Here is a 19,458-nt window from a genome sequence, read left to right as displayed (position 1 = left end):
CCCCCCAACGTTATCTTATAATTTATATACCCAATATTGCTTACAAACAATTATCAAGATTGAGCAACTCCCCAATTTATGTACTTCCTTATCTGCAAAGCACACTTACATCACTTTGATTGACTGAGTTAATCTTGGCCAACACAATCTCTGGAGGATCTACCACACTTGTAAAATTAGGGTAGTTGTCAAGAGCACCTTTTTTATATTTTATCTGCAAAGAAACAGAGAAGATTACGACAGGTCTCGTCCCAGAGAACGCATGCAGGTAAGGAGGGCCAGTAAGAAAGAGAATTGACTGCATACCTGATTCACCATTTCCTGGTTCCTAGTAACTCTCAAGTGGTCCACAGAATCCAGGGGGATCCAGCCAATGCCTCGGAGCCATTCCAGGTCGGCTTTATAGATGTTCTGAGAGCGGGAAGACAGATGTGAAGCAGGTGTAAATGACCCAGGCACAAGATGACAGAAAGATTAGGGGCAAAATGTTTTTTGTAACCCTTTTAAAGGTTTTCTTTAGTGGCGGTTGTTTAGTTCATTCAAACACGGATTATTTTGTTCCCTTAATGCACGATACCTTGCCCTTGTTACTATGACCCAGGCACTGTACTAGGTGCTTTGAAGGATGAATATAAACAAAGATCTAGGAGTAGAGAGCTGATGATTTAACATGCTCGACTACTAATCGAAAGGTTTCATAAAGCTGACGACCTGCTGCCCCGTCACCCATTGAACCCCATGGAATACGGGTACTTCTGATACACGCTGGTTCTTCAACTCGAACCCCTTCTGATACATGCTTCAACTCGGGTCCCTTCTGATACACGCTGGCCCTTCACGAGTTGGAATCGACTCTGGGGCAACACTTTGGTTTTGTTTTTCTCCCCAGATGTGTTGATAAAGCATTTACAAAGTGGAGAGTGGCCCATGCTTTGAGAGCAAGGTTACCAACGTGCTATGGGAGTTTAAGGGAAGGAGTCCTTGTTCTCAGTGGACATAAGAAAAGGTGTCCCCCAAGAGGCTGTGCTTTTAAACATACTTAAACATTTCACTATGTGGAAATATGTGAGGCTTTCAGACTACATAAAGTAAATAAGACAAATAAATGGCCATGTAATTGTTGGGAATGGGGACGTGTCTCCTCATGCGGCCTTTCTCCCGTCCCAGATCCTGGCTTCTCTGGGTCAAGCCCACAGCAAATGACGAAATGATACCACTCTGAGAACCGTTCCAAGCAGTCACGGTGCTCCAGCATCATGGGAGGTGCAAGAAGCTTGAGTTCAGCTCGGGGGAAAGAGTCACTGTCTATGCATCTGGTTTCCTTTCTGCTTGTGACGAGAAGCCCCAGGCAGGGGTAGCTTCCCTGTGCTCCTGACCATGGAAGGCATGTGTCGTGTGTCTGTTCCCTACAGACTACTGGTGGTAGTGGTCTCCATTCAGGTTTCAGAGGGAGATGGGCTAAGTGACATTCTCCAGACTAGCTTTCCCAGGGCTTTGGATGAGAGAATATGAAGGCCTCAGGCAACTAGTCAACACTTTGTCTCCCTTTGGGTTTGAATACTGGTAAATACCTTCAGAAGAGGTTTGCAGAATGAAGAGTTTGGCAGAGCAAATTGGGGTATTCCTAAGTCCTTGATCATAGGACGTCCAGTATGGTCAAGCCCCAACTATCACCCTGCAGTTCCCACCCATGCTATTGATTTTTAAACCAGCTGATCGTTTTCCATGTTCCTGTGAGTGAAGAGTTGCTAAGGGGACAGAGAGAGCAAAATGGGCAGATTTTTTTTTTTAAATCGACCTTGATTTTGAAACGTATTCAGGAAAGAATATTCAATAGACAAAGTTGTTAATCAATCACTGCTCTAATTTTTGTTGACCCAATCCTCAGTTTCAATGGTTTCTGGAATACACATATGTATATATCCCAAAGTTTCAAAGACTGATACTTCTGTAACATTGTGTCTGTTTCCAGGTCAGACCACAGATTTCTAAATAATTAAGAAACAAAGATCACTTACGTCACTCTGTAGGTCATAGGCCTTCCTGGCCTGAATCACATCATTTTGGTCAGGGTGGCACGTCCACTGGTGCAGGTAATTCCGGTAATCAATGTCACTGACAAGGTTCTGCCCCTGCTTGGCAGCCAAGACTGACACCATATCGGCAGGTATGTTGACTTTGGATTTGGTTTTGTGATAGTCCACTTTGTATAGCCTGTCGTTCTGAATCTGGCCGGCATGCTCAAACCAAACCAGTTTACGGTCATCTCTCATGGTCGGAACGCCGACATAGTGGCCCCTTTGCTTTACGTGTTCAGCTTTGTATTTCAGCTGGTGGGAGAAGAACACACATTGTGTCAGCTTTGACGAGCATGCACCGGTGAAGGGGGCTCTGACCCGCTGCTAGGGAACTCAGCTCCCAGTCTTTGGGGGTGACTCCCCCTGAGAACGAGTAAGATAAAAAGGTCTCTAGAAGTAAATTACATAAAAATCAATGAAAAATGAGGGAAAACGGATACTTGGTTCCTAATTCTGATAATATTTTTATGGTAGGCCTAGAGATTTTGGGTGGGGAGGGTGTAGAGAATATAGGAAGAAGAACTCAAATAGTAGATTTGGAGAGAGAGAGAAAAAAGACGAGTCGAGAAAAACCCAACTTCTAAGGCATAAGGGCCCAAAGGGGAGTAGGTTTGCCCGCTAGTGCCATGCTCAGCTGGGTGTGCCAAGCTGAAAAGGAAGATTCCAGTGGGCAAGGCTTCAGGCAGAGTTTACATCGCTGATGGGCAAGGTCCAACTTCTGCAAAGTAGCCGGACACCAGGGTGAATTACCTCACTCTGCACATCGCTGGAGTGATGGGCATGAACGAACGGCACAGCATCAGGAGGCAGGATGTAACCAGTGGCCTTTTGCTTCTCCCAGCCTTCCTTGTACAGGTACTGAAAGATGGAACGGCATCAAGAGGTTACCACCGGAAGTCAGACCGGAAGGAGAGGCCATTTGCGTAAATCTCATCCCGTTATCCATCCCCACGCAAAGTACCGGGCTTCCTGGTAAGCCCATACCTGGTCCAGGATCCGGGCTGCCTCCTGGGCAGTGTGTAGCAGCGGGGTTTCTGTGAGGGTGTACTTGTATTTGTTGTCATTCCAATCTTTCCGATACTTAATCTAAAATTAATAGGGAGTACGTGAGTCGATGTTAAGGAAATACCATGTTGACCATGTGGTTGCTAGCGTCAGCAATTCCCACCATGAAAATCTGTATCTCAGGCAAGAATAACATGCTGAGTGTAAGCATTTAGAGCAGCTGTGCACATGGTTGTGCAGTTTGCGAACGACAGCCAGGCACTCACATCATCCAGGATCTCGCCACTTTGCTTTGCTGTCACATAATCCACTCTGTCATCCACAGGGGTAAAGTTGAGAGATTCTATTTTTGTGCGATATTTTTTCTGTGAAGAAGAAAGATATACTTTAGACAGAGTTGTCGTCCCTGGCCCTGGGTGAGCTGCGGAAGATACACTAAATTTAAAGGTCCTTCTCTGGGAAGAGTACCACCCATCTGCCAGGTGTGTTGTCCAGTGGCATCTTGCATGCTGTTGTGGTGCTGGATGCCATACCACTGTTATTTCAAATCTCCACGGTGGATAGGCTTCAGCAGAGCTTTCACACTTAAGGCTCCCAAGAAATGCCTGGCAATCTGTTTCCCAAAAATAGCCAATGAAATCCACACAGGTTGTAACAGAACATTATCTAACTTGCTTGCTCAGGACACATTATCCGTAGAAAGCTCTTACTAGAGGAGATTGGTACAGGATTCTTTGGGGAGGATGTATGCCTGGCCTAAGGTATAGCAGTTGTAATTGCTGGTATCAGATGGCTGAATGTTGGCTTCTATTTGTTTCAGCCTTCTGGGAAGCGTGGTGAGTGGCAGGGTGATATCTTGGAATACCTCACTGAAGATATCTGCAGCGTGTTTTGCGAGATTGACAGAAACGGAATCATTTGGCATCCACCCAATGCCACGTAACCATTCCAAATCAGCCTTGTAAACAGCCTGTGAAAACAAGAACACGGTAAGAATTCAGCAGCCTGCTCAGCATCCGTGGGTCTGATGGGTACATACAATTTAAATACTGCATAATTCCAGGATGACATACTTCAGCAGCCATGCAGGTAACTTGGGTCCATTAATTAGATCAGTGTGGCAAATTATTTTCAATTTTTAAAGGGAAGCCCCCACTCGGTTCTAACTTCTGATGGCAAGAGGTAATGCAGGTCCAGAGTTTTTTCCCTCCGATACTTTAGATAAATGGGAGATTTGGATTTTGTATATGGAATTCCCTGATTTAAAAATTTAAACAGAGTATCAACTTTTGACTTCTGATATATATCTTGATAGCTACCTAAACTTGACAAGGATAATATTTGGGCAGCGTTTTTCTTTCAGCCGATACAACTAAGAACAATATTCACATGACATTGGTGATTTAGATATCACACTATAAGTTCTACCTAATGTCAAATGTTTTACTGTAAGAAGACCCAACATGCTCATACCAGGTTCCAATGTCATAAACTGTCTAGGAGTCATGGCAAAAGATAGGAGCACTCCTCTTAAGATGCAGCCTACTCACATCACTCTGTAGTTCATAGGCTTTCTTGGCCTGAATCACATCGTTCTGGTCAGGCAGACATGTCCACTGGTGAAGGCGATTACGGTAATCGATGTCACTGACCAGAATCTGACATTTTTTAGAATGTAAGATGGAAAGCATATCCACAGGACTTTGGATCTTGGACTTCCATTTGGCCCATTGGAGCCGGTACTCTCTTTCATTCTGAATCTTGCCAGCTATGAGGGCCCAGCGGATCTTGTTGTCATCCCTGGCTGTCAGGGTGCCCACGTAGTGTCCTTTCTGCTTCTCGTGGTCCAGCTTGTATTTGTACTGGGATGGAAAAACAAAGCAGATGGGTCACAGTCGGCACTCTTGCTGTAGCCAGGGCAGTTGTTTATAAACCGAGAAGTTGAAAAACGTCGTGCTTACGTCACTGGCGATCTCCCGGGAGGCCTTGGCTGCCTGGATAGGGATGGCGTCTAGTCGCACATCACAGCTCATCTTCACCTCGTCCCAGCCTTCTCGGTAAATTTTCTGAAGAGTAGAAAAAATAGGATATCATTCCAGATTCCTGTTCACCAATAAAGCAGGGAAGTCAAGTAGAATGAACTGTTATGACAAAAGAGCACAAGTGGAAGAAATAGTCCATGCATCATTACGTCAATCTACTGCACAAGTGCTGAAAAGCAGAGATGCTACTTTGAAGACTAAGAACAGCTGACCCAAGCCATGATGTTTTCAATGGCTTCATATGAGGGTGTAAGTTGCATACTGAGTAAGAACTGAAAAAGAACTTGAATTACGGGGTTGGTGAAGAACGTTGAAACTATCATGGACCGCAAACGAAAAAACGTATGTGTACAGTCAGAATGCTCATTAGAGGCTGGGAGGGTGAGACCTCGTCTCGGGTACTTTGGACATGTTATCATAAGAGACCAGGCCTTGGAGAAGGGCATCACGCTGGTAAAGGGGAGGGCAGTGAACCCGAGGAAGGCCCTCGATGAGATGGACTGGTACAGTGGCTCAGGCCGTGGAACACCTGTGGGGGTGGCACAGGATTGAGTAGTGTTTTGTTGTTGTGCACAGCATCATTGTGAGTCGGAACCAACTCAATGGCACAACAGCAATCAGCGACAATGACCTTGGACTAGGACTGCTGTGTGGACTCCAAAGGTCTGAGCTTTACAAAGAGTTATTTCTTCATTATTGTAATCAATCTCGCTGTGGTTGCTCATCGTGTATGATCACATGCATCCCACGAAAGGGTTAGCTACTTCCTGAATGTCTATATGAGTCAAATTGGGCCAAATTGTTGAATTTTTTCCCTTCAACAATCCAATTTCTTCAATTCAATTCCATTTTGTGATCTTCAGAATTATAAGCTTTTTATGTTTGTATGGCTTTGTCCCCCCACTATGGCTCCTTAGAATTTCTCGTAGGACAGGGGGACATGTGGCTTGGAATGTTAGGTCTTCTGCTGATCCCCAATGAGCTGAAATCGTTTGTTTTTCAATATCGTGCTGTTTTGTTCTTACAGAGTACTTAACTAAGGTAGTGAAGACCTTATACATGACTTTTTAGAGATATATTCATATTTAAATACAAATCTTATGTGGACAATGGTGGGAGGACTCAGAAAAAAGGAGTAATTTAAATGGTGAGTGCTCAGGCAAATTTTGTTCTTGCAACCATGGACAAGTTTGGTACAAGTTTACCATCCAAGTTTTTGCCTGAATATTGGGTGGGCCTATTTAAAGAATCTACATGTTTCTGTACCAAAAAAAAGTATTTGTCATAATAAAATTTTAGTAAATGTTTAATGAAAACTTGTCATTCTATTATCTCTTTTAAAATCTATTTTACTACATAACTCCAAAAATGATGCCATTGAATGGATTCTGATTCATAGCAACCCTGTAGGAAAGGGTAGAACTGCCCCTGTGGGTTTCCAATATTGTCACTCTTTATGAAGGTAGAAAACCTTATCTTTCTTCCATGGGGCAGCTGATGGTTTCAAACTGCTACCTTGTGGTTTAGCAGCCCAATGCATAACCTCTGCGGCACTGTTTATTTGATTTAAATATTCTATTTTCTTCACACACACACAAAATGTATTCATTGCCTGAGTCCTATCTTTCCACCTACTTCTGTTGAGAACTTGGGTAAATTCCTTCGCCTTTTAAAATTTCCACTTTCCCTTCTGATAAAAAGCAAAACAATACAATCTTACCTTTGTGGTATAAAGCTGAAACAACTACATTTCTTGTAAATGGATTTGTTATCTATAAAATCATATGCAAATATTCTGCAAAGGGATGTTGTTTGAAGGGATAGAAGCCATTGAGCATAGTGGGTTTTATCTGGCTGACAGACTGGCAGAGCCTGGTGCTATGGTGGGGTGCACATTGAGCTGCTAATCAGAAGGTCATCAGTTCGACCCCATCAGCTACTCTGTAGGAGAACGACAAGGCTGTCTACTCTCATACAGGTTTATAGTCTCAGAAAATCAAAAAGTAGCAGGTCTACCCTGTTCTACAAGGTTGCTGAGTCAGAATCAACCTGATGGCAGTGAATTTGGTTTGGGGTGGTTTGATGAGTATAGGAAATGTCTTTATATTTTGCTTAGCATCAAATGTGATGTTTGAATTCTTCCAAAGCCATTTCTCATTTATACCTAAAATCAACACACTTTACTTTTGGCATCGTTTGTAAAACTAATTTGCTTGTATCATGATGCTAAGGGTAGACTTCTGGCCTTTCCAGCTGAGGTATTTATCATGCAAAAGAAAGCACATGGGGGAAAACATTAAAATTGAAAAAAAAAAAAAAAAGCACATGGAGACTTTCCTGAAGCTTCCTGCCAGAGGTGCCTGTGGACAGCACTGAAGCCTATGCAGCAGCTAAGAACTGAATGCCCCTTAATCTGGTCTCCTGGCAACAGTAATGCACTGCTCCATAATTGCTTGTGGTGTGAAAACAAACATACTCCCATGCCTCAAATTTCATTTTCTTCCCAACTATCAGGGAAAAAATTGCCCCAAAGTGACTCATTACAACAGAGTCAATGGAGCACTTTGGCAACCCATCTTTGGTTGGCCGTGTCCTTCACTCACAAAGACTTATTGCTCTTCTGCAAGGACTCCATGTTTTTAACCACAGGGGACTGCACTAAGGCAGTACTTTTCTTCCAACGTCATGCTTATTTTGCACACAAGAAATCTGAGATCCATGAAAGTGGTCTCTTGGTTGAATTTTAATTTTGTAGTTAGCTACGTTAGTGAATGCTCTTATTGAACCCAATACCTTTTCAAGTGATTCCCTTGCCTTTTCCAGATATATACAAAAACAAAAACCAAACTCACTGCCATTGAGTCAATTCTGACTCACGGCGACCCCATAGGACAGGGTAGAACTGCCCCTGTGGGTTTCAGAGACTGTAACTCTACTTGGGAGGAGAAAGGCCCATCTTTCACCCAAGGGGCCTCAAAAAGCTTATGGAAATATGGATGGTTGAAGTCTCTTATTATTTCTTTTGCAAATAATGAAAACTTTTTTTCTCTTCCAATATTCATCTTATTCTGTCAGGTAGTTGCTTCCAACATTTGTGACATGATAGTAAAATGCCAGAGAGCACCATTGCTTTATACTTGATTTCAACAAAAAGCTTACTGAAAATAAAGCTGGCCTTTAATGTGAGGTTACTTTCAAATCAGTGTCAACAAATATATTGGTTGACTAAGATTTAATAGCTAAATGAAATATACTAACTTGCTAAGTTCACATTTCGGAAAAAACAAGGAAGAAAGCTATTGACTTGTCCACGTGCCTTTTCAAATCTAAGACCAGGAGCACATGGTGATTCTCTTCCCCATTATCTTCCTTGGTTCTGAATATGGAGCCCTCCTGGCATTTGCTCCTATCATGATTTCAACGTATGTGTCAATATAGTATTAAGATTTTCCTCTTTACTATTGGATTTACAGTTTTCATTTGTGGGAGTATCTTTGACAAATTTTGGGAGTTTTACGACTCTCTTAAAAATTTTTTTTTGACTCTCCTCCTTTATGCTTTGAGGCATGTCATATATTCTTTGACATTCTGAAAGAATTATCCTGTGAAATTAGTTGGGTGACCCTAACATTGAGAGGGAAGGAAAACTCCTTTAATAACCTTCTCAAAGTTTCGTTTTCCACTTTTTTATGGCGTCAATTTTAGCGGTTTATAATTCCTCAGGTTTTTAACTTAATGTGCATAGATTTTTGCAAAATAATTCTCAAAATTATTTTGAGTTTTTGTATTCTATCCTTGCTGCCCCTTTCTTGTGTGTGTGTCTCCTCACTCCTCTTCATTCCCTTTGTCCTCATTCCCCTCTCCCTTCGGTGATGTGGTCCTGGGCTCATCAGAACTGGCTCTGCCCTAGTCCGAGTCAGGAGTTTGCTCCCTCTTCATTCCTGGACAAGGGCTGAGGGCAAGGAACCTTCCCCATCTCCAGCACAGGCTCTGAAGAGTTCCATGTTGTCCTGTGGCTTCAACTGGAAGATTTTTCAAAGAAAACAGGAGTCCATGGGTATACTTACATTGCTCACGTTAAGAGCATTTGCTCTTGCCAGATTAATTTCTGGAGTATCTGGCATTATGTGGATGGATGTTTTATCCTTGTCCCAAACTTCTCTGTATTTTGGCTGTGGAAAGAACCAATAACAACAAGATTACTTGGAAATTTGCAATTTTGCCAGTTCCAGTACAGAAATTTCAACTTTTCTCATTCAAAATATTTTCATGTTAAGGCAATGGCTGCTGGATTCTTTTCACAAAATTCTTCAAATATGATAGAAAATCTCTAATACCTTTCAATAGTACTCTGAGCTTTTGTTTAGAATTGATAAGCATTAATAAAACAACCCTGTCATCCTCAGGTATTACAATCTTTGTTATCATCAGTATTATTATTTTCAATGAAGTAGATTACCAGGCTAACGATTTATCATTTATAGTACTAATTAAATTTTAACGTAGGGGAAAAAGATGACATACAATACTAATATTTTCAGCGTTTGATTTAGCGAGGACAACTTCAGGAGTGTCAACGATACTTGTGTACTTCAGTTTCACCACGGGTGTCCGATAGACACTGTCTCGTAGGATCTCCTGGGCATTTTTGACTCTCAATACTTCAGGAGACCCTTCTGGCAGCCAGCCAATGCCACGCAACCACTCCAAGTCAGCTTTGTAGATGGCCTGGGAAAGAAAACAAAGTTGTACATGAGCAGTTTTGATCGCCCACAAACAATAATACAAACAGCTCTTCCCCAAGAAATACAACCCACATTCACTAGCGGGCTCTATGTTGGAAACTACTTTATTTAAATAAAGCAAAAAAGGGTTCTTTGTGTTGAGGGATCATGCAAGATTGTTGACTAATAGATAAATCATCGTACTAGCCATGATGGACTTTTAAGTTATATCACCGAGTGCAACACACAGCAGTCCGAGTTATCTTTTCAAATTTCAAATCTGATGTTGCAACATGGTCCCTATTTCTTGCTTTTCCCTTGAGCTGAGAGTAAAGATCAAAACCTTTAGCATGGACCAGGTGGTGGACAATGTAATACCAATCCTAGTCTCTTTCTCCAGTCTTTTCTCACTCATTCTTCCTTTGACCTGTGTGTTGTGTCCACACCAACCCTTCAAAGGCCACTTAGTGGTTTGCGGGGAACAGCTGTTTCCACTGGTCATTCTACATGCGCCGTGTCCAGGGTCCTACTCGTGCAGTCAGTCCCTTCTGTCGGCTTCCCTCAGAGAAGTGTCCTTTGCCTCTCTCTTCGGAGTCCCAAGAATCGCCCCAGCATCACAGTCTCAAACGAACCTCTATTTCTTTGCTATTAGTGTGAGCTCCCTAAGATCTGGATTGCATGCGCTTGATCAGCATCATTAATGGATTTTTAAGAGGATAATTAAGAATGCAATTGCTTCTTCAACTGGGTTTTCTTTTCCCCAAACACCACCTTCCTTTGAACCAGATTTGCGTTTTATTGGTTATCTAAACCTGCTTCCTCGGACATAGGAAAATAACACTGCTTGGAATCGACTCGATGGCAGTGAGGTGTTGTTTTGTTTCTGGTGTGCCAAATACCAGTTATTTTATTTTAAAAAGGAGGACGGCTGACGCCACAGTTACGTGCTGAGCTGCGAATTGGAAAGTTGGCACTTCAAGCCTAACCAACAGCTCTGCTGGAGAAAGGACTCGGCCATTTGCCACTGTAAAGCTGATAGCCCAGGGAATTTAGGGGAGGGTTCTCTTCTGTCGTCTGGAAGTCACCATGAGTCAAAATCTACTGCATGGCACCTGACAGCAGCAAGGATTTTGTTAAAAAGCCATTGTTTGGCTGAGAAATGAACATTTTAAAAGGCACAGTAAGAACAGTGAAACTGTTGGGAAATCCCTGCATGAAAAAGAACAATGTGATGAATTTTAGCGATTGAGGTATGATGGGTGGGTTCTCAAAGAAGGCATTCTAGAAGATGACGGATGCTTTCCCGTTATGACCCTTTCAGATCCTGATTGATGTATGTGCCTTATTACAAAAAGGTTTCAGATTAACGAAGAGACTGTATTTCTCTAGAAACTGGCTTAAATCCACCACTTGACAATTCAAGTGATGGCATTCTTTCCTGTCCACAAACTTGCTGAGGCCACTGCTCCCGGGGCTTGTATTCTTCTACTCCAGTCCCCTAACCAACAAGGGGGAGAGCCTGCCTAGCGTCGTGAAACACACAACACGCACACACACAACACACACACACACACTCACACACACTCACACACACACACCCCTAAATGTATCTCTTTAAAATCACTTCAGCAGCGACCTCAGCTTTAGATCCATTTTAAACCTGTTTCAGTTTTTTAAAAAGGAAGGGGAAATACACATGGATTAAGCCCGTGATGAATCCCTCTGACCATGTGAATAGCCTTGCTATCGTGCAGAACGTATTGGAAAGTGGATTGTTTCAGGTAAAATTTAGCACTCTGACCTCCCTTATGATCCCATTTAAATTTTAAATTTGTTCTAATTTTTAATGTTTGCTACTTTCTATTCAATCGAGGTTTTTATCTCTTTTAGTTTGTTATTGCTTTAGTTGTTTATTTAAAAATGTTTTTCTTTATATGAAACCAAGAAAGGTAAATCTATAGAAACAATAACTGGATTAATGGTTACTTGGGGGTGTGACAGGGAAGGTTGAAGGGAAGTGGGGAGCTAATGAGGAGTAAAAGTAATGAAGAAAATATTTGAAAACGATTTTGGTGATGATTTTACAACTCTTCTTCATGCGCGCGAACTCTTGAATTATATGATGTGTGAATTATATGCCAATAAGACTGCTGGGAAAAAACGTATACATTGTAAGAAAGTATCCCTTAACCTTAAGAGCACCAAGTTCAGATCTTGAAAGGACGATATCCACTTTATACAAGAAATAAGAAACTGTGGGAAGAGATTGTGAATTAACCTAAGAGTCTTAGGGAAATTAATAAGTGGCATGTTGTGGAGACTTCATAAAGGAAACTGGTGCATTTTCAGAGCCCTGGTGGCATAGTGGTTGTGTGTTGGGCTGCTAACTGCAAGGTAAGTAGTTTGAAACACCAGCAACCCCTTTAGAGAAGGACCGGGCTTTCTACTCCCTAAAGAGCTCGTCTTGGGAACACATCAGGGGCAGTTCTCCTCGGCTCTGCAGGGTCGCTATGAGTCGGCACCGACTCCACGGCAGGGAATGAGTTTGGAGTGCATTTTGGAGCATGCCTGCGTGAAATCCGTTAGAGGAAGACAGCCCTCCCCTACCTAATTGAAGGGCCATAGAAATGCAAACACTGTCACACATCTACAGAAAAGTCCTCTAAGCAGCATTTTAAAAAATGAAATGGAAATTTTCAGCATAAACTCAGAAGGAAGGTAGGCAACTAATTAAAGTGCTAAAATACTAGAGTGACATGTTTGTGTAGGAGAGTGTGAGTTTTCCAAGGGTGGGAGGAACCAATCGCCCAGCAGAGCTATGGGAAACTTCCTTCCTGGGGGACAGGTCTCCACCGTAGGCCTCACTGGGCTCTCCCCACACAGTCGCTCACTTACATCACTCTGCAGGTCGTAGGCTTTCCTGGCTTGAATCACATCGTTCTGGTCCGGGAAGCAGGACCACTGGTGGAGGTACTGGCGATAGTCCACATTGCTTGCTAAGGCCTGGCCTTCTTTGGCAGCATTGATGGCCACTGTGTCCACGGGGATGCAGATTTTGGCTTTGTGGTCATTGTAGACCTTTTTGTACAGCCTGTCATTCTGCATTTTCAACACCTTGGCTGCCCAGACCAGCTTGGGATCTTCCTTGGCGCTGGGACATCCAATATAATGGCCTTTTTGTTTCTCATAAGTAGTTTTGTAAAGGTACTAGGAGACGTGAAAGGAAGAAAAATGAGTGGTTTTTTCCCAGACTCGCTTTTTTCTAGAGACCCTGCTCAGAATAATTCCATCTCCTTTTGATTATCTTTTCTTTGGACAGTTTGTTTTTAAATCTATATAGTAAGTTTCACACTCTCTGACACATTGACTTGTCTCTTAAATCTATTTCCACAAAAACATGGTGATAACCATTAAGGCAAGAGCTCTGGCTTTTGGATTATCCTCCCAATAAAGCCCTGTCTAGTGTTGTCCAAACCTTAGCAATTCCTTGACACCCATGCCTGTCTTATCATCAACAACTAACACGTCTTCCTCATCATTTACTTTGAATCAGCTTGATTCTTTGGCTTGGGTAAATTTAAAATTTCATTATACATTTGTAATACTATCTACATGGAAAAACGCCAGTATTTTTCTAGTGTACGTTAAAGAAAACACTTTCACGTTTAAAAAAAGAAAAAGCAACAACAAAACGTTAACCTTGTACTATATAAAACTATAACAGGAACCACCAGTAGTATGCAGGTCCCACTTTGGGGAAAAACAGAATTCTCTGTACCCATTAGATCTCCGTCATTGCTTGCAAATTAACTGGTACTGCCAAATATTGGGCACAAAATCAAAGTCTGTACTTAAATAGAGCAGAACCAAGCCCAGCGGGAGGGGGATCCTCAAATTGTTCTATGATGTTTTTCCTTGGATTGGGGGTTTTAAAACAGCACCCTCATTGCAATGACCTGAATTTTATTTAAACTACCTTAGGGATTGAATTAGAAATGAATGCATTATCAACCTCTCTTTGTCTACCAGTTAGTTTTGTTAAGACTGGGCCGTGCGGAGCTCTTACATCACTGGCAATATCCCTTGATGCCCTGGCCTGCTTGAATCCAATGGCATCGGCTCGGAAGTCATACCCTGTCATCTTGATGTCTTCCCAAGCTTGCTGATAGCGTTTCTGTAAATAGAGATTGCAATGCCAAAGTCAGTCTGAAGAGGGAGCTACACAGTGAGCATTATTGAAGTGCTCAAAGAGGGACATTAACAGTAACACTGAAAATCAATCTCACCAACTCTTAATAAAATAGGCTAAGCTTTATTCCTGTAAAATTTTGATGATGGTGAGTAAGTCTCTCACTCTAGTTTTTAAAAGGTGGATATAAATCATGTGAACCGCCAGGTGGGGGTGGGGTGGGGTGGGACACATTCATTGTTCAGCTTTTGAAAGGAAAAAGCAAGGATGGCCCAGTAATAAAGGAGGGCTAAGTACAAAGGGGCTTCAAACGCTCATAAGAAATGGAATGAAAGGAAAATAGTTTTTCTATGAATGTTTTGAGACCCTCTCGTATTGCTACACTTAGGTCGATGCATCTTTGTGTGGTGTTTTTGGCAAAATTATGGTGATTTTCCTTCCAACAAAGACAGAGACGCACATTTTTGGATTATAAATGCACATCTAGATGAGCACACACAGTAACTTAACAAAGCTGCATGGTTAGAAATGGATGGCAGGGAAATGCTTTGTACTAAACTCCCTAAGGAATATCTCCATAGAAGGCTCGTTTAGATAAACGGCATGTCGCAGAGTCAAAGCAGGCATAGTGTCTCACGTTGCTGATCTGTAATGCGTTGAGCTTGGACTGCAGCATCACTGGGGTGTCAGCCGGCACATTGACATTAGCCTTTTCTTTGTCCCACGCATCGCGGTACAATGGCTGGTTAAGTTAAAAAGAAAAACAGAGGCAGGGCTCATTAGCAAATAATTCAATTACCACACGGAATAAAATCAAAGGGAAACTTTAAAATTTGGGGGGGGGGGGGGATGTCCTCAGGTGTAAATATAGATCACATCTTGTCTCGATTTCAAAGGCGTCAGTTGTGCCCTCAACAAGGATATAGTGATGTGTGATAATATATAGATTCTAAAAAAAAGTTTTCCCATTGATCTACATTTAATCATCTGGCAGGTTAATTCAGTATTACAAGGAATTGATGATCCACATTGCTAATCAGCACTTGGTATTCTTACCCCCAACTGATTGCCAATTTGTCCAATCTGGGGTCTGCCTTGTACTTCTCATGATTTCATAGCAACAGAGATACGGAAATGTGACTGTGATATGAACTGGTAGGACAGTATTATAGCCAGGTTTTCATAATATGATCAAAGTGTGTATCGGGGTCCACGGAACATGAAGATGGCCAACCTTCCCTTGTGTTGACCAAAGAGTTATCAAAGTCCATGGAATGTGGGGATATTAGATTATAGATGATATGAAGGTGTATCTGGCTACACACTGGTGCCAGGCTGGGTGGGATTAGCAGCTTAAAGTTTACATTAGAATTCCTCTTGATGGGAACTTCAACTTGTGAGCCTGTCATCCTCCCAGCTCACCTCACTGATCTGTACAGCATTGATCTTTGCCCGGATGACTTCAGGGGGATCTGCAATGCTGGTGAATTTGAAGGCCTCGGGTCCTATACGATACAACCTTTCATTTATGAGATTCTGGGCATTCTTCACTCTCATCACTTCCACAGAGCCCTCTGGCAACCATCCGACACCCTTCATCCATTCCAGGTCTGCTTTGTACACATTCTGTGCGAAGGAGAACACACAGGGGGTGAGGCTAATGAACTGCACACTTCCTCTGCCTTATCAGCTGGGTGGCCCATCGTGTGAAATGCAAGAATTAATATTAAATGTTATCATTGGGAGTAACGTCTCTGATACACATCCCTGAGAGGTGGTCACACCCTTCAGCAGGGCTCACAAACAGCACACAATGTTGTTTCTATGCTCGGGTGAGCTTCTTTGCACACTTGCAGTCAATCTTTTAAGTACCACAAGGAATAGCATCTTTACGAATCTGAGGAGGAAAGGGGTTGTAGATGCATATATGAGGAAAAAGCATCTTTCCCTGTCTGTGTCCGATAGACTTTGAAAACCAACCTTTCCTTATGCTGACATCGGTTTCTGCAATTACGATAACTGGTTATGCAAACTTCATAGAGCTGCACACCTGGGGCTGGATATTTTCTACAGAACTAAATAGATTCAGTTTTAGCTTGATGAATCAGGGCCTGCTACCATGAGATGGATTCCTTCACAAGAGAAGCTGGTTGTTGTTTTCTTAAATTTTACTATCTTGAATTGTATGGACTATGTTAGCTTCAATTAAATCTACCAACCAGGACTCCCTGGGTGGTGCAAATGGTTAAGTGACTTCTAGCCCAAAGATTGGTGGTGTGAACCCCCCCCCCCCCCCCCCCCCCCCCCCTCCAGGCACTTCTGAAGGCACATCAGGAGCTCAGAAACCCTGGAGAGCATTTCTGCCCTGGACTCATCACTGTCTGTTTGCACTGGGCCCGTGGGAAATACAGAGGGAATGACACCCAGACAGGTCTCCCCTGAGCCTGGTGACAACATACGTACATCGCTCTGCAGTTCATAGGCTTTCTTCGCCTGGATCACATCATTCTGATCTGGCAGGCATGTCCACTGGTGAAGGTAATTGCGATAATCAATGTCGCTAACCAGGACCTGGCACTTCTTGGCCTGAACAATGGACATCATGTCCAATGGTGTATTGTGAATTCCTTTCGACTTCTCATAAGCTTTCTTATATTCTCTGTCACTCTGAATCTTGGCAGCATGTATTGACCACACCAACTTGGGATCATCTTGTAGACTACGGAAACCCACGTGGTGGCCCAGTTGCTTCCGGTAACCTTCTTTGTATTTGTACTGAAGTTGTGGGGTGGGGGAAAAAATAGAAAGACACATGAAAATAATTTATTAAGAGAACGTATCTTTAAATGTTTTCAGAACATTTCGTTAGGCTTATGGCAAATTAACTTAACACTGGCAATCGTATTTCAGGGTATGAATCAAATCAGGAGGGCAACAGTGTGACTGAAAAAGTAAGAACTGACATTTATTGAGCAACCCCTATGTACCAGATGCTGTTACGAGTGCTTCAGCTGTTTCAGGCTGATCCATGTGGGATTGCTGAGATTTGGGGGCCAACAGGGTTGACTAGAGGTAGTTATAATCCTGTGTCCTTCCATGGGGTGGTAACTATTATTAGTACATATTTTGATCGGAGATAACAAGGCACAGTGAAAGCAAGTATTGTATCGAAGGCTGCCTAGCAGGGAAGTGGTGAAATGTTAGGTCAGCCAACCTCCCATGAGAACCAAAGGTACCGCAGGGGAGGGAGAAATCAGACTTGTGGCTTTAGAGATGAGACAAGGAGGGTCCATGTTACAGGGGTGGGAGGATGCCAACCAAAGGCCAGTGGATGAGAGTTTCCATCTCCTGAGTGCCCCAGAGCTAGAGGAGGTGGGCTCTTTGTTGTTTCCAGAAGGGGTCAATTGGTACCTCAACAAGGAAAGAAGGAAGGCGGGAGGGAGAGAGGAAAGACTGAGGAGAAATAAAAATAAGGCAGGTGCTATGGACTAGTTATGGTTTCTAGCGATAGAAATGGAGAAGCAAATAATGGGTTACCTGAGATTCACTAAAAGAGAAAGAGAGAAGGGCGCAGAGGGAGGGGTCAAAGGCAGCTAAAAGATTTGGAGCTGGGAGCTTTGTCAGCTAGCTTAAAAAATTGTTACTCCCCCCCTCCCCCAAATTGTTAAGCCAGTGCTAACTGAGCTTTAAAAGGTTACTCAGAATCCCAGTGTACATACATGCATACATCCCAATGTAGTATGCTGCACACAAAACCCAAGTTAAATCTTAGGTTTCTCATGAAACTATTCTTATGTCTATGAAATATGTTAGAAACATTTGCGGGGGACCAAATGACATTTTAAAAATGTCCTAAATGTTGCCCCCAAATTTCAAATAGGCCCTCCATGATATTTTATGTATACTTTGAAAGAACCTGGAAACTATTTGCACGGATATGTCACCTACATTACCCTCGTGTTTACAGAGCCACTCAAAGAAATCGGAGGGCAGGGTTTCAGGACAAGACAAAGTTGACAAAGATGGCTCTCCATATTTGTTTCATGGATGAGAACAAAGGAAGGAACCAGAAGGAATCCACTGTACCTCGCTGGCGATCTCTCTCGAGGCTTTCGCGTGCGTGATTTCAATGGCATCCGCTCTGATATCGTAGCCTTTCTGCTTGGCCTCATCCCAGGCCTTTTGGTAGAGTTTCTATTGGAGAGAGGGACAGGTTTGTTGCCAAGCATTTAAAATGACGGCATATGCTTGGAGTATTCACAACATAAATGAAAACGTTTCTGTCAATGAAGCCAGCGTGAGGGAAAACATTTATTTTTCAGCGGTTGTTGTTTGGTTGGTCGGGGGTGGTTCGGATTGACAGTATAGAGTTGAACGTCTAGCCCTATTTAATGTATGAGGAGGGGAGGCATCCAAAACTGCACCACCGCATCGTAGAGGGAAACTCCGAATCAGCTGTGAAGTGGGGGCACGTGGGTGTGCCACGAGCTGGTGCTTTAGCTGAAAGTGGGCCGAGCAAACTAGATTCCCATTGGCGAGTTTGTCTAGACAGTGCTCCGTGATCCCCACCATGGGTCAGCACTCTCCCCATTCCCAGCCTGGATCCGATTTCTTTGCACCCAATTTTTTTTTTTACCCATCTCTTCATCTTTGCTTTTGGGCAAATGCTGTCCTTTCGATTTTGTGTGAGTGATTGTTCTAAGGAACACATTCCTCCGCTCAGTGTTACCCCCGTGTATTATATGGTTTGCCTGAGAGGTGGTGTCCAGGAATGGCTCCCATTTCACGTCAGAAGGCGTCTGAGTGTCTCACTCTCCAGGAATCCTCCTGTCTCTTGTCAGACTAAAAAGTCAGGCCTTTTGGGGGAATTTCACTTTTTCTTTTGGAATCTCACTTTTTGTTCTACATTTTTCTCCTACTCTGTCCAGGAAAGCTAGAGAACCTTTCATTACGATACTATTGATAAGATTTTAAAAAACCATTTTTTTGGCACTGACTACTCAGAGATCTCTGCTAATGGGATGCCATGTGGAAAGAATAGCTGTTTTGCTCTTTGGATGGAATTAAAACATGGCTTTGGGTGATTCTTCTTGTCTTGAGGTGTCACATAAGAAGGTCTTGGATCAATCAAAAGGTCTAAAGGACAAGAAAGACTGCTATGTCTTACCCTTTCTAGAGTAACAGGCACTTAAATGGTGATTTAATTATTCCCAATTAAAATATAATGAAGCTGAGATATACCATATGCACTCGAGTATAAGCTGAGGCACCTAATTTTACTACACAAAAAACTGGGGGGCTTTTTGAGCATAAAAAAATGTGCTGAAAACAAATGTACAAATGAGCTTGGCACAATGGATGTATATATGGATTGTGATAAGAGTTGTATGAGCCCCATAAAATGATTTTTAAAAGGGGAA

At 42.7% G+C, this 19,458-nt stretch overlaps 1 protein-coding gene across 1 annotated transcript in view; it reads right to left on the bottom strand.

Moving 5' to 3' along the window:
* Positions 1 to 19,458, bottom strand: part of NEB (nebulin) — a 247,820-nt gene that overhangs the window by 84,010 nt on the left and 144,352 nt on the right. The window contains exons 74-86 of the mRNA XM_004703932.2: positions 18,125 to 18,232; positions 16,502 to 16,813; positions 9,650 to 9,853; positions 9,193 to 9,297; positions 5,045 to 5,149; positions 4,634 to 4,945; positions 3,949 to 4,053; positions 3,350 to 3,448; positions 3,063 to 3,164; positions 2,829 to 2,936; positions 2,019 to 2,330; positions 307 to 411; positions 110 to 214 (exon numbers count right to left, since the gene is read on the bottom strand). Coding sequence (XP_004703989.1) covers positions 110 to 214; positions 307 to 411; positions 2,019 to 2,330; positions 2,829 to 2,936; positions 3,063 to 3,164; positions 3,350 to 3,448; positions 3,949 to 4,053; positions 4,634 to 4,945; positions 5,045 to 5,149; positions 9,193 to 9,297; positions 9,650 to 9,853; positions 16,502 to 16,813; positions 18,125 to 18,232 — 2,082 coding nt within the window. The remainder of the gene's footprint in view (positions 1 to 109; positions 215 to 306; positions 412 to 2,018; positions 2,331 to 2,828; positions 2,937 to 3,062; positions 3,165 to 3,349; positions 3,449 to 3,948; positions 4,054 to 4,633; positions 4,946 to 5,044; positions 5,150 to 9,192; positions 9,298 to 9,649; positions 9,854 to 16,501; positions 16,814 to 18,124; positions 18,233 to 19,458) is intronic.

This window comes from Echinops telfairi, unplaced genomic scaffold, assembly GCF_000313985.2.
Source record: "Echinops telfairi isolate 266 unplaced genomic scaffold, ASM31398v2 ScPeMD7_4;HRSCAF=17, whole genome shotgun sequence".
NCBI classification, from domain to species: domain Eukaryota; kingdom Metazoa; phylum Chordata; class Mammalia; order Afrosoricida; family Tenrecidae; genus Echinops; species Echinops telfairi.
Note: the sequence above shows the minus strand (reverse complement) of the source record. Positions and strands in the feature narration are given on the sequence as shown.